The following is a 14,983-nucleotide window of genomic DNA, read 5'->3' as shown; positions in this document are numbered from 1 at the left end:
GATGATTACTGATGTTCTTAGAACAAAAAGTGAAGGTAGAGGCAGTTTGACCCCCAGAAAGCCTGGGCAGGTTTATTTTTCACATTCACCGTCCTGATCAGTAAACATCTCGGCTGTCAGTTTTTTAACAACTATTAATGGGATTCATTGACATGCTTGTGTGCACTCTGGCCGTTCCCCTGTGAGCTGAGCCTAAGAGTGGCCCGTATTAATCCAAAATGTTCACCATAAACTGAGGAGCCTAAAGCATAGACTAGCCTTTGATTTTCCTCACCACTGCATAAAGTTGAATTCTGTTCCTAGGCAGGGCTTTAATTCATTAGTTCAGTTTAATTCAGTGTTCAATCAAGTGATGCAAGTTATCCAGATTCTTACAAAGTAATTTATTACACAAAACACTAAGTTTCCATTTGCATTTTAGCAAAAAGATTTTCCAGTCTCGCATTGTGCATGTGATCATAATGCAGATTTGTTTATGAAGCACACAAACAAATTTTGACTTTGTGTGCACGAGTTTGTCAATAATTAAAGGACTACGGGTCACAGTGAGCAGGTACTTCAACCCTAGTTGGCTGTGGAAACATTCCTCTGATCAGCTCGCAGGGCTTAAGCACTTAACTGCAGTTGGCAGGCTGACACCACGGTTCCCCCGCTGACCTTTTTGATTACATAGAACGTGTGGATAAAGGAGGTTTGATTATTATGGCAAATTTACTTATGTTTAAGTACATAAAAAGTATTTTCCATAACTTCAAAGTTGAATACTGACAGAACCTGACTAGTTTTGCTTAAGACCAAAAAGAAATAAAGAAATAAAAGAAAAGTAAAAGCATTACACCTTTAGTAAAAACTGGGGAGAACAGTCTTTTGGGTGGGTGTGTTGGGGGTAGGTTTGACCTAATTCTCCTTCTTTCCCCCTCCAGGAAGCAGTCCTCATGCCTCCTTTTACAGTAGGACGCATTTATTACTCTTCTTTCCCCGCCTGGCCTGTAGTGCAGCCCTGGTAGCCATCTCGAATACTTCCCTCACACCATCCTTTGTTTTTGCAGAGCACTCCATGTATCCAAAGGCACCAATCCTGTTAGCCATGTCCCGCCCATCCTCAGGTTTAACGGGTTCCTAAAATAAATATAAAGGTCAAGAAGCAATGCTAGGAAAAAATCTTTCACTGACAAAGTTTGTTTGTTTTCTTGCTCAGGGCGTTAAGTTTTACCTGCTTCATTTTGGCAAGTTCCCTCCGAGTGTGCTCATCATTACGCAGATCCTTTTTGTTTCCCACTAGTATAATGGGAACATTAGGGCAGAAGTGTTTCACTTCAGGGGTCCACTTCTCAGGGATGTTCTCTGAATAAGGAGACAAATATAGCAGCATTCAAAGCAGAGACACACGGCTGTTGATTATTTTCCTAATGGATTACTGTTGCTCTGTAACCCAGCAGGAAAACACTAATGATCACAGACTCCTATAGCCTAAGAGGATGTCATTTAACATGTTTTGCTGTGCAAACAATGCAAAAATAAATAAAATGCTGACATTTGGCAGCAAGCAGAAATTAAACGATTATTTGTCTTAACTTAAAATCACTGCTAGTGACTTTTCTTTTAACTTGTAAAAGTTGCAGCTCTGGACTGTATGCGAGATAAGGTGGTGTGGACTTGAATCAAGAAGAGCAGATACTTTAGATGGAGAAACTTGAGAACAAGGTGTGCTGTAATGGTACAGATCACATGATAAATGTGCGTCCACTGTGATGTACAGAGGAGAGCAAACTGAGACTCATGGTGGGAGACAGTCATAACATGACTCCGTGTCCAACAGCTGTTTTCTATGTTTCTGATTCTTAATATTAGATTATTCAAGCTATGACCAAATCTCAAGAATTTCCATCGGGTCTGTTTACAGTGAACTCTTTTTTCTCATTACCAATGGCACTGCAAGTGCTCAAGCCATTATTTACAATAAATATACACATATATATAAAAAAAAAATAGTGGCTCCATAGTGTTATGGTTTACACATTCATCAGGAAGGGCATCCAGTGAATCTGCCAAATCAAACATGGGGGGCAACCTACTGTGGTGACACCATGTGAATAAGGGAGCAGCTATAAGCCAGTATCCTCTAGTACACTTCGTCTTATTCCTGGCAAGATTGCTGTGACATTATTGTCAATACTCCTTCTTACCTTGGTACTGGTTCAAAATGCAGGCGCTACTGTTAAATATATATATATATATATAGTAATAATATAGCACATAACTCCTGCCTCTTCTGTATTACCATCTTATTTTTTCTAATACAGTTTTTTAATGGAAACCCTTGTATTTAAACATTTAGATGTAACAGAGAAGCTGATCAGGTAAAACAAACAAATGGAAAGTAAAAAACATTTTACTCTGAATTTTCAGGCCAATATTTGAATCCTGAATTTGTCTTTTATGTGCTACACAAGGCAAAGACCTTAACTAGAGTAGGGGTAACTAGGTGGTGGAAGTAACTAGAAGCTGTTCAAAAATCACCTTTAACCACCAATGAAAACACAAAGAACTGGCCCACATAAGAGTTTCAGATTTCAAAACAATCTCCAGAGGTTTTAACTCAAGGAGAGCCTTCTCTGCACCCATTCACTCAGTAAAGCAGTGGGCAGCTATCAATCCAGCGCCCAGGCAGCAGTGTGCAGGGATGGTACCTTACTCAGGTAGCCGTTCGGTGGATTTGAACCCCCGACTTTCTGATCATGGGGCGAACACTCTAACTACTGAGCTATCCCCTCCCTTTTTTAATAGTCTTTTTTCCCCCTCCCACAAAGCCTTTGGTGGTTTAGTCATAATAATTTAAAATTAAAAATGAGCTGCAACATTGCTGAGTCTCCTCTGTTTTTACTTACCAAGACTGTCAGGGCTGTCAATGGAGAAACACATGAGAATGACATCAGTGTCTGGATAGGAGAGCGGGCGCAGTCTGTCATAGTCCTCTTGACCTGCTGTATCCCAGAGTGCTAACTCGACCTGCCAAAAGTGTTTAGAAGCTGAAATATCTTCGAGCAGTGCACAGTCGGTAGCAGGTGGGCAGGTCAGACAATTAATTTTGCCAATAAGCAGAACTCAATCTGCTCAATAATTCAAACTCGTGCAGGTTAGACTAGATCTAACATGTAGGTCTCCTGTGAAAATTAACTGCCCACCCTGGTCTATAGGTTTAGCATGACATGAGTGCAGCCACTAGAGTCCTCCAGTTACAAAACACCAATTCTGGGAAGAAATAAATACTGCTTACCTGTTTGCTGTCGACTTCAATGTCAGCAACATAGTTCTCAAACACTGTGGGCACGTAGACTTCTGGAAACTGGTCCTTACTGAACACGATGAGCAAACAGGTCTTCCCACAGGCTCCATCTCCCACTATGACCAGCTTTTTCCTGATTGCTGCCATAGCTTCAGGAAAAAATATAGAAGATTGATTAAAACACGTGAACGTCATCTATATCAGAGTGGGTAATTTTATTTTATTACACTGAAGCATTGTCCAACTTTCTAACACTATGCCTGTGATAAACGATGAACTGCCAGCAACCTTCAGCTGTGCTGGCAAAGTCCAAACAAAATAACACCGGGGCTAACTGTGCAGCTTTCTGCGACAATATCACCACCATCACGGCTTTTCATGGTCCCCTGATCAGCCATACTGTACATACTGTCAAGGGCCCATCGCGACATAGTTGGCTTACAAATTAAGAGTCATACAGTGAAGCCCTCTACTGTGATGTTACGTTTCCGCTCCGGTGTTTCTGACCCTCCCCGGCATCAAGCTCGAACAAAAAAATACACATACATATCCCGTCAAACATTTATTCCATCACTACAACACTGGCCGTATTAACATGCAAATGTATGTCAGCGAAATATAACTAGGACCCCCGCAGTGGTGTTTGACCCAGATTTAGTCTAGGAGGATGTTGTGTTTACTGAAGCTAGCTAATCATCGAACGTTAGCTTAGCCGGATGTGTGTCCTGTAAGCTCAATTTGAATGTTTACAATATAACCTGGGGGTGCTACAGTAAATGCGTACAACACGTGTGATATAATGTACTCAGGTCGTGTTTGTTGTTTATTTCAAGCTGCTGAGCCGGAATCATTGCTTCTCCTTTCAGTAACAAACCGGTACCGGTTTAGCCTGCTAGGCTAGATAGCTAGACTTAGCTTAGCATAACGGAAGTCTATATGACTTTATCGGTCCGTTAGCTCACTAGCTAGGCTAGGCGAAATATTGGTGAAGACACAGATTTATAGTCAGAACAATAGTATAATTACCCACAATAAGTGTTAGAAAATATAACAGCTACAGGATTCTTGAAAATATTTCCAACTCACCAAGTTATTAGTTAAAAATCTACTCAAATGAAGCCCAAGTAGTGCTTTGTTAGCTTCCGCCGCTGCTTCTTTACTGTGCGCCGCTATGAAGGATTAACAGGAGGGAAGTGAGGGGGTGGGGACCGCACAACAATGCACTACAGTACAACACCACACTTCTCAATAATAATAATAATAATAACAACAACAACAACAACAACAACAACAATAATAATAATAATAATAATAATATCACTGTTTTAATCAATACTTGTATACAGCAACATAAAAATAACATATTTTTCTTTTAGTTCAGAGCTTTTTTATATATTAGATTAAACACATATGTTATATATAAGGAGGGACAGAGTACCATATAATTATTGGGTTTTTTTTCGTATTTTACTTTCTGTTATTGAAATTTGCGTTTCCTGTATTAAACTTGAATAGAGAGCATCATTATAAAAATTTCAAGCAGGAACTGACACTCACACCTGCAATTATATCTTCAAACTGCAACATCAACATTGTTAATAACATTTTATTACAAAGATCTACCTGAGTTGTCATTATCATCATCATTGACTCTTTACAATTTTCTTCCAGGTGATACAATTTCTAATATAACTTTGGTCCAATATTTGAAGTTTGGGGAGGATGTGTCTTTTCATGCACTAAGAATTCTTCTTGCAACTGTGATTGCCCTTACTTTTATCACCGCTAAATTGTATTTCGATGCTGTGGGTGGGACTGATCAGCCTACCAATACACATAATTTTGGTAATAAGGGTATTATCAAATTTATCCATATCTGAGCTTCTGAGCTCTATACCTGCTTATATTTCCAAGTAGCATGTGCTAATGTTTGCATGTCTAGATTGCATGTCCAACATAGGTCGTTGGACGTTACACTCATACTATGAAGTTTAGAGGGAGTGAAATAAAAACTGTGTATTAGTTTATATTGCATGGATTTTCCCCTCTACCTCTTTTGTGTATTTATGGATGAGCAATATCAGAAAGGAGTACATCAGTGGGTCAGCTGAGATTGAACATTTTGGAAAAAAGTTAGAGGTAAAGCTGAGATACTCTGGACAGGTGCAAAGGGGGGATAGTGAATATATTGGACTCCATAACATAATGAATATGGAAATGCAAGGTAGGAAGAACAGAGAGAATGATCACACACACACACACTGTAAAAATTAAAGGACAGACAAGAGAAACACCCTTCAACCTGGTTCTGAGTGTTGATGTTTCATAGTTTGTCCACCAGAGGCAACTTCCTGTTGGAAACACCTGTTTTGAAGTCTGCAAACAACGACAACAAAGTGATCCAAGCAGTGGGGCAAAGAGTAAAGGTGGGATTACACTTTCCATGTCCATGAGCCACTAGGGTCAGCGTGACGTAAATTTCCTCATCAGGCTGTGAATACGAGAGTCAGTGTGGTTGTCTGTGTACCTGCCTGTTTTTTGTTTATATTACAGCACATCAACTATGCATGCACCCAAGGTCATGGACTTTAAGTGGACTTCAGAGAAGTATAATAAATAATGGCTAGTTGGCTGTCGGGTTTCCAGCTGTCTGTGTTCATGTCTGCAATGGAGAATAATCAAGGCCTAAATGAGTAAATAATAACTACATGTAAGTGTTGTGGAAATCTGTTTGTCTGAAATGAAAACAATCCCAGCTGATATTTCAGAATATCGTAATTTTAAAATGATCAAATATCGGTATCCTTATCAGTCTTAAATTTTTTTTTTACCTTTGTTGGATTTAGAGTAAAAATCAATTGCTGGCTTTCAGTTTTGTTTCTAGAGTATTACCTGGATTTAGTCTGCTAACTGATTTTTGATAGGTAACGCTGCAACATTTTAAAATAATCCTAAACTATTTTAGGCGTACGCACCATGAAAGTCAATGCATCGACTAAATGTCCTTTTCAATAGGCCACAGGCACGCCTGACAGCGTGAAACTGAAGCAGGAAAAAGGGTGACGTGCCAAAATGTTTTCTGTGATCACTTCTAATAAATCTGCTTCACAGCTTTGAGATCCAGAGATAAAGTTCAGCCCATCAGTGCTTTCATGTCAGTGGATATGAAATCTCATTTTTCCATGACAGCACTGTGTTCACGCTGTTATACACTTTTGTAAAGACTACAAAAAACATGAGCATCTTATAAAGTCTGATTTAAGAGATTATAGAGTACAGTATAGTAGAAGTCTGATCTTTATTCAATGACAGTATTGTTACTGCATATAGAAATTACAGAAAAATTACTGTGAAATCAAATTACAGCAACTTTATTGTAAATGCAATTACATCATTTACAGAAGGGTTTTTTTTACTGTAAAAAGTTTTTACTGTCACTTTTTACAGTAACTTTACTGACATCCAGCTGCCAGTAAGAATTTACTGTAGACTGACTTATCTGTATCATGAGTATTAATGGTCTGATCCTTTAAGTTCATTTACTTTAGTCACTACTTAAATAGAATTTTAAATTGTAATGAAGTATTTCTACACTGAGCTGCTGCAACATTTACTTCATCCTGAGCTCTCCTCCTGTATCAGCATATAGCTCTTAAATGGCACATGGCTTCATTTAATATTGCAGTAAATCCCAATGAAGGAGCCTAATTCTGATAAATATCAATGTGATCTCGATAGAGATTTTATTCTGCTTATCCCGATCATTTAACTGTGGCCTGAGAAATGATTTAAGCCTTTCGGCGGCAGGTTGGAGCTGAAAGGCACACAAACAGAGCGCGAGCTGGCAGTGCAGCAGTGTATTAATAACCGCAGCACTTACTCTAATCCTGATAAGAGGCTTTTTCTGCGCTGCTCAGTTCCAACTCGTGGAAACGAGCTCAGATGCGCTTCCATGAAAACAGTAATACCTCACATTTATCTGTGTGCTCAAGTGACCAGTAATTCAGAAGAGGGGAGGGAGGGAAAGACACACACACACACACAACAGCTGGAAAAACAAACATTTCCGAGATTTAATTCTCAGAAATGGTATTTATAATCCTCTTCTACAAGCTACAAACAGGCCCTCTTTGTTGGCTTTTGCATTCGTTGAAGAGCATTTGATTTGTTTATGTTTCCTTTCTGGAAATGAAAGATATCAGATTTCTGTCAGGATTGTGAACACTAAAGAAGTCCACATCACATTATATGCAAACACTGAATTGACAGCAGAACTCTGGGTACAGACTCTGCATAGTTCCTTTATTTGTCTCACATGTTGTTTTGTCTCGTTTTGCAGTTTACACATCTGTTTGTGTATATTTTGGAGTTTTAATCTCTTCCACTGGGCTCCGGCACGGAGAAAAACTGCTTTTAAGTTACGAAACCCCAAATTGTTACTGTCATCTCTGCTAGAGCAACAAAGCACAGAGTAGCTGTTTTCTTCACTGATTTATTATTTATAAGTGGAGGCTACCTTATTGAAGAACACTCGATACAGCTGATTTAGGAGCTGCTTTCTTCTCACTGGGCCACATTATCAAAAAAAGAAGGAAAGAAAACAACTCACATATTGGCATTGCACATTTCACAGTAGCTGGGGTCGGCATGTAAAAATAATTGAATATTTTTTGAAGAATACCAGCAGCAGTGCAGTAAGAATAAGCTCATTCATGAGCAGTGAGGTCAAGAGTGGTTTATTATACATAAATATATCAAAGAGTCCCCGATTCACAGTATCCGCTCAACGACGCGACCATATTCCAGTCTGACTGTCCTGTCGCTGAGGGGCAGGTATTATATAGAGAAAGGATAGTCCTGCAAGTAGAAGAGCAGAGGCTTTGGGAGGGGCAGCTGGTTGGGGCAGTTAGTGTGCCTGTTGATGGTGAGGCGTGTCAGGTGCTGCAAAGAAGGGAAAACCTCCAGTTTGTGAAGCGGGTGCTTCAGCTTCAGGGGTACTCCTCTGTCTTTAGCTGCGTGCTGGGAAGGGTCAGGTTCCATTTGGGGGTGAATGTCACTAGATGTCTGGTCCTGTGCTGCGTGGCCTGAGCTGGTGTAGTGCTGTATAAGGCTGAGAACATCTGGGAAGGACTGCAGCTGAGGCAGGCCAGGGGAGACAGAGTCCAGCCAGAAACAGCCCTTGCTGTACTCTATACGCACGCTGGTAGGTCCACAGCGAGTCTTCACTGACAGAGCCAGCATGTACTGTGGATGGCTGCTGTCCCGCACCAGGAATGTGCCTTCAGACTTTGTGAGGAGAGCTTCCCGAGCTTTACTTGCTGAGATGGGACCCCAGTACCAACCTGGGGAAAAAGACAGTTCAGTTATTAGTGTTTTGTTTTTTTTGTTTTTTTATAGCCACATGGACACTGACACTAGAAGTGTTTAAATGTGGCTGGCATACCAGAAGTCTGCAGATACTGGAAGGTGGTGGTGATGCAGCGGAGGTCATCTGCTGGGTCCCAGGATGAAGGGGCAGGATCCGAGCAGGATGACTTTCTTTGTTCCTCATGATGGAAAATGGTCACCGCCTGTACAACCATTGCTGACTGACAGCACACCTGTGGAGACGATGATGACCATGTAGGAAAGTTAACTAAGAGATCATCTGAACTATATTCCCTTAATTAATGCGAATTGAGTTGCTTATGTCAAATATGTCTGTCCCAAATCTCCCCGTAGTGTTAGCTGGTTGGAGATCTGTCGACACTCCACCACCCTACTGATGGAAGCATTATAATCATGAAAGTGACCATTCCCATCAGGACAATGGGAAAAGTGATCAGTCAGAAAACCTTTGTGCTTATTTACAGTGAAGCCTGCCGCTAAGGTTACAAACAGGGTCCCCTCACCACAGGGTTAAAGAGCACCTTTAAAAAGACACCCATCTATATTTACACACACACACACACACACACACACACACACACACACACACACACACACACACACACACACACACACACAACTCAAGTAAATGTGCCAATTCAGTTACGCCGAATCCAGCTTTATTTATACTGCGCCAGTTCATAATAACTCGTCTCTTCACCTTATTTTGTACCTTACTTTGAATCATGCATACTGCAATAAAATACCCATAATTACCCAAATCATATTAGAAATGTTCTTACCTCAAATCAGGAAAAACCATAAGGATTGAAACCAGTGTAAAAACAGCCCTGCAGTGAATATTTAGAATATTATTTATAAAATAATAATAAACGGTCCTCCAAAGTTTTCGGTTCAGTCCTTCAAAATGATTCAAATATATATAAGCGTGCTGAGCGCTGGATGTGCGACTGAAGCGCTCCCCTCACTGAGTGAGGCGCAGAGGAGACAGCAGCTCGGTTCATCCGGACTCACCGAGGTTCCCGGAATCTGTTTCCAAGAAAGGTTTTGTGTTTCAACGCCCGCAGGGACGCAAGAGCCGCCCGCTGCTGGCAACCTCTGCGTCGGGCTCCGTCAATAAGCACAACTTCCGCCAAGCCTTTCAAAATAAGATGTAAAAGACCCTCTCAACTCTTAACTAAACGGGATGAATTGCATCGGAACCGCAACGAGCTGGGCGCTGTTAAATGGCCTCATTGTTTGCTGTCACGTTTGCAGGATTTAGTTTTCGTTTTGATTCTTTTTTAATGTTAAAATTAGTTAGTTTTAATCTTTTAACACTGCAGGTGCAATTTAAAAAAAAAAGCTAAGAAATAACAGCCATAGAGGTTTGCTTCCGCCACTGACGTTTTCTTTTCTTTATTTAGAAAAACACATATTTGTTTGTATATCTGTCTTTTGTGCCCGTAAGTCAAAATGGACTTAGAATTTCTAAATTTCAAGTTACATAAGGGTTAGGGTTGGTCTGAGACTTCTAACTCAAAATGCTGAGAAGATAACACCACATGTACCATGATAATAATAACTATAAATAAAGTTGTAGATTTTAAATGGAAAATTGATAAATTTGATTATACCCTATAATATTATAAATAATATTTTTTTGTAAATAATAAAAATGTTGAGAAATAAACAAAGTCTGTGGAACTTATCATATAATACATAGTAACAAAATTATTTTAAAGGTAGCCTTTATTACAACAAAACATCACTGGTACGCTACACTGGCTGCATTAAAGCGTGTATTGACAAAGTCAACCTCTTATTTTGAAAGCTTCCGGTTATGTTCAGCTTACCATGCTGCTGTGATAAGTGCTGCTGTCATGCTCGAAGGAAATATTGTTTATTTACAATTACTCTGCGCAAGACTGTGATATTACGCAATACCAACTTTAAGTGTGCAGACTGTAGTTATTATTTTATTGTATGACACTCGGTGAAGATTATGTCCAAACATTGCAGCATGTTAATATTTAATTCTTCAGCTCTTTATTTCTGTACTAAATGTGTTATGTTATCATGAAGAAAATTAGGTGTGGCGCCTTCCCTCTTGCAGATGAGCTAATGTGCTTAAAATTAGTATGTCTTCAAACAGGTTCATCCTAATGTACCCCACAGTTTCCATGTGCAGAGATAATGACCTCATGAAAGCTGCTATTCAGCTCTGAACCAGTTTTCCAAGAAAACAAGCTCAAATCAACTCAGTTTCCTATGAGATACAAAAGCAGCAGAACGCACAGCTGAAGGCTTCCGAGTAGAGCGCATTCCCGGAAAACACCAACACGCACGCACACACCCACACACACATGCTGCACACATACACATACAACCAGCTGACCTCTGCTGCTGAACTGTGACCCCTGCTGCTGCTTTCCTGCATGATTTTTTTTTTTATCACCAACACATGTGCACAATTAGAGGGAAAGAAATGAGGACACACACACTAGAAAATACAGAAAACATTTTATTGTAGAACCATTGTAAAAGAACAGCCCTCATCTGTCAGAGCTCAATCAGGTCACTGATGAATGCAACTGTAAATAATGTGGATGAGTTTGTGTCTGCTAAAGCGTGGTCTGTGGGCACAGCACATGCCTGGGTAGTGTACTGTAAAGGATACTCCACCCTGAAGCAAAGAAATTCATGTAACTTCCCCCACAGATCTTGATGAGCTGAACTAATTATTAGTCAGGCGATCAAAAAAGATGGAAAGAAAAAGGCAGGGGATGAGTGGAGAGTAAAAGAAAATTTTAACCCTTAACCCCCCCCCCCCTCCCCCAGCTTTATTCTGGAGACCAGCAGAGCAGTCCAGTTCATACTGTATACAACAACACAGATATGGTTTAACTGGCAGCTCATTATAGTCTGCACTGTTTCTAATGGTCAGCAGGGGGCGACAGAGAGCCGAATGAGAAAGTGACCTCACTGCTCTCTTGATCTGCAGCCACTGATGAGATTTTGATCTTGATTGATAGTTTCCAGTAAGCTTTGAAACTACACGTTGCTCATAGTCACATGCAGAGTAAAACAGTCGATAAAGCAGAATATGCTGTAGGGAGTAGTTACCCTGTGATCGACAAGTTAGTCGATCAGATGAGTGTGGAATATCCTCTCAGACTGACACATCTAGATTTTTTTTAAAACTCTAGATGTCTTAAAACAAGACGGCAGCAGCTGAGACTTTGAAGTCAAATGACCAATGTCAGAGAGGCTACCCCCAACAGTTACAGTACTATGTAAAAATCTCGAGCCAGCCCCCTTTTCTTTATATTTTGCTTGGAAATTGGTGTATCTAAATTTGAAATGTGCAATCATACACGGAAATGGGGTATGTAAATGGTAAATGATGTATAGCGCTTTACTAGTCCCTAAGGACCCCAAAGCACTTTACACATCCAGTCATCCACACACTGGTGATGACAAGCTACATTGTAGTCACAGCCACCCTGGGGCGCACTGACAGAGGCAAGGCTGAACACTGGCGCCACCAGGCCCTCTGACCACCACCAGTAGGTGGCGGGTGAAGTGTCTCGCCCAAGGACACAACAACCGAGACTGTCAAAGCCGGGGCTCGAACCAGCAACCTTCCAATTACAAGGCGAACTCCCAACTCTTGAGCCACGATCGCCCCAGTACATAAGGCAAAAACAATGTCTGTATGATTATAATGAGCTTGAAAGTCAATAATTTATGTGACCAACTTCGAAAATCTTCAGCACAGTCTAAACTCTAGTATTTTCTTTTCTGTATTTTCTTTAAGTACTATTCAGCAATAGTTCTGGAGGACATTCAGCTTTTTTCTTTGTTGGCTGCCTTTTGTTCTGTTCTCTATCAACATTATCACACACTGCTTTATTAATTATCAGGTCTGGGCTCTGGAGAGGTTTTAGTGAACAGTAGAAGGGTTAGCTGAAGGGCCAGATGCATTTCTCAGGTCATGTTTCAGGTCTTTGTTGGATTTTTTCCCACTTCTTCAGGACATGAATTTCAGAGACTGTTCATCTGCTGTTGATAGTTTTAAAGAAGTTTTTAAGCCACATTTATCCTCCACTTGTTCCGCTTTATCAGCGTTTTTACAGACACACTGCACACCATGTTGAGATAAGCCAAGATTTTGGCTAAAAGCTATTTGAGCTGACGTCTTTCATAGATTTGAACTAAAGAAATCAGTTCTTTGTTGTTGTAAAACAAAACTGTTTTACTCCTTAAGTTTTTTTAATTATATATTTGAATGATTCAAATGATTCATAGGTCAGTGTTAAGAGTCTTAACAAATAAGTAAAAAAAAAAATCTCCTGAAAATGGTCAAGGACTGGACGCAAAATAACTGAAAAAGCATTCAGTGTTGAGAGAAAAAAAACTATAAAAGACCTGCAGAAAGCCTGACTCCTTCCAACCAAAATCTAAAGAAATGACGTGTGGCCCAAGACTTTTACATGTTATTGTATGTTGCTATTGTCTATTTTTAGAGCTTTACACAGAGATAAGGCTGCACAGTGAAAACCTACAATGCAATGTAAGCTTTATAATGTCTGCTGCATGATTTAAAATGACTTTTAACAAGAATTTACAGTTTCATGATGATGATGCATCCCCTTTAAAAAAATGATTAGATTAAGAAACTAGACATGAATAAATTCAAATCAAATAACAAGTCAATTCTTAGATATCGTGTTGTGTGCTTGTGTTATGCAAATGTGTGTAATGTCTAATTTTCTTCCCCGTTTTCTCCAGCACCCTTGATGAGGCGTTTGTTGCCCCTTTTCCCTCCCGGGCCACGGGGCTTGACAAATGCCTGCTTTAAAGTGTGCTCCATGGGGTGCACCTCCTCATACAGGAAGTCTTCTGTCAGACCATCACCACTGTCTATCTCCATCTAAGCAGGTATGGAGAGTAGACAGTCATTAGACAGTTTACACAGTGACAGTGGTACTACAGATTATTTGTCACCGTCTCTGTGGGAGAGCTGTACCTTTTTAGTGACTTCCAGCTGGTAGTCTCTCTCCACCTCGTCCAGTAGCCTGTTCTTACAGCTGGAGTATAACATCCGCTCCTTGATGCTACAGGTGTACCCAGGCATCGAGTATATAAACACTGAAACAAAGATGAAGCTGATCTGTTGATATTTTCTGCCTCACACAATCAGCTTCACTAGCTACTTCACTACTTTCTGTTATAGATGACGTACTGTGCTGATTTCCTCATTTGTACATAAGCATCATTCATGACATGAAAATGCGCAAGACCATAGTGGGTTTTAAATAAAAAGAGACACAGGCCTAGATAGCTGCAAACGTTACATATTGTAGATCCGACTGGAACATCCTATAATTAAGCACACATGAGGCTAACCCCACACTGCTTTTCAGAGTAACTAACTGAATAATTCCAGCTCATTTGTTCAGTATAAAAATCGCTTGTACAAAAGGTTCAAACTAGATTAACAGCTCGGCAGCTGATTATATAAAACAAACAATGTTTTTAAATAGGTTTCGCATGAAAAGGAGACACAAGCTTATATCTCCTCTGTCACTGTCAATGGTAATTCATTTACACGTGTACTGGAACAAAACAAGCATTTATTTGCAGCTGTTATGGAGACTGGACTAGTCAAGTCCAAGTTAACACTCAAATCTTTTTGGCTTTTTGGCCCAGCCGCTGACAGAAATAGCTGCTATATCTGTAGCTCGGTCATCAATGTTCATAATTCTAACTGTTTGTGTCTGCTTATTGGTGCTGGCTTTATCAGAGCTTCTTCACAGCTGCCTGTTACTTGAAATCAGGCCAGTGAAAGCAGAGAACATAAACAACAGAACCAAACAACGAGGCGAAAGATGATAAAATCCCCCACAGACCTGAGGACACTGCAGAGTTCACATTACACAGCAAATGTGATTTGTCAGTATCTATAAAAACACTTATTTTTGAAGTGAATAAACTGAGCGGTGCAGTGTTGTTGGCGGCAATTCATTGCCCTTTTTTATATGCGTATTGTGCACACTTGTTAATTATTTTTGTAATTTTTATTTTCATGTTTAAAATCAATCAATCAATCAATCAATCAATCAATCAATCAATCAATCAATCAATCAATCTGGCATATAGGTAGTGGTTGTAGATGAGTTGGCATCTTTCATGCAAACTATGGGGGACCAAAGCAATCACTGGGAGATTTTTGGTGTAGCACCCACTTTGGGACCAGTTTTACCCAGCAACCACTCAACAACCAACCCGTCGGAGAGTATGCATTTTTCCCCAGCCTCCTGGAGT

The 14,983-nt window shown here is 40.1% G+C and overlaps 2 protein-coding genes across 2 annotated transcripts; both read right to left on the bottom strand.

Annotated features, from left to right (window-relative positions):
• Positions 1-41: 41 nt before the first annotated feature.
• Positions 42-4,498, bottom strand: LOC120731545 (rho-related GTP-binding protein RhoA-B). Its single transcript, XM_040028601.1, has 5 exons — positions 4,373-4,498; positions 3,278-3,435; positions 2,889-3,009; positions 1,214-1,344; positions 42-1,119 (listed from the first exon to the last, which is right to left on the bottom strand). Exons 2-5 carry the CDS (start codon positions 3,431-3,433, stop codon positions 946-948), a joined length of 582 nt encoding a protein of 193 aa, XP_039884535.1. The 5' UTR covers positions 3,434-3,435; positions 4,373-4,498; the 3' UTR covers positions 42-945.
• Positions 4,499-6,565: 2,067 nt separating this feature from the next.
• On the bottom strand, positions 6,566-9,735 carry LOC120731544 (cytokine-inducible SH2-containing protein-like). The gene is made up of 3 exons (XM_040028600.1): positions 9,457-9,735; positions 8,730-8,886; positions 6,566-8,628 (listed from the first exon to the last, which is right to left on the bottom strand). The coding sequence occupies exons 2-3, from the start codon at positions 8,866-8,868 to the stop codon at positions 8,123-8,125; spliced, it is 645 nt and encodes a 214-aa protein (XP_039884534.1). The 5' UTR covers positions 8,869-8,886; positions 9,457-9,735; the 3' UTR covers positions 6,566-8,122.
• Between the last annotated feature and the right edge of the window lie 5,248 nt (positions 9,736-14,983).

Source organism: Simochromis diagramma, unplaced genomic scaffold (genome assembly GCF_900408965.1).
Source record: "Simochromis diagramma unplaced genomic scaffold, fSimDia1.1 OVJJ01000483.1, whole genome shotgun sequence".
Classification (NCBI taxonomy): domain Eukaryota; kingdom Metazoa; phylum Chordata; class Actinopteri; order Cichliformes; family Cichlidae; genus Simochromis; species Simochromis diagramma.
This window is presented reverse-complemented; position numbering and strand designations above follow the sequence as displayed.

Bases quoted from the DNA above. Each gene is read 5' to 3' on its own strand.
- LOC120731545 (XM_040028601.1), bottom strand. From the start codon at position 3,433: ATGGCAGCAATCAGGAAAAAGCTGGTCATAGTGGGAGATGGAGCCTGT. The intron at 3,010-3,277 runs GTAAGCAGTATT...CACTTTTGGCAG, and splicing joins TTGAAGTCGACAGCAAACAG to GTCGAGTTAGCACTCTGGGA. The intron at 1,120-1,213 runs GTAAAACTTAAC...TATTTATTTTAG, and splicing joins AACTTGCCAAAATGAAGCAG to GAACCCGTTAAACCTGAGGA.
- LOC120731544 (XM_040028600.1), bottom strand. From the start codon at position 8,868: ATGGTTGTACAGGCGGTGACCATTTTCCATCATGAGGAACAAAGAAAG. The intron at 8,629-8,729 runs GTATGCCAGCCA...CTTTTTCCCCAG, and splicing joins CCAGTATCTGCAGACTTCTG to GTTGGTACTGGGGTCCCATC.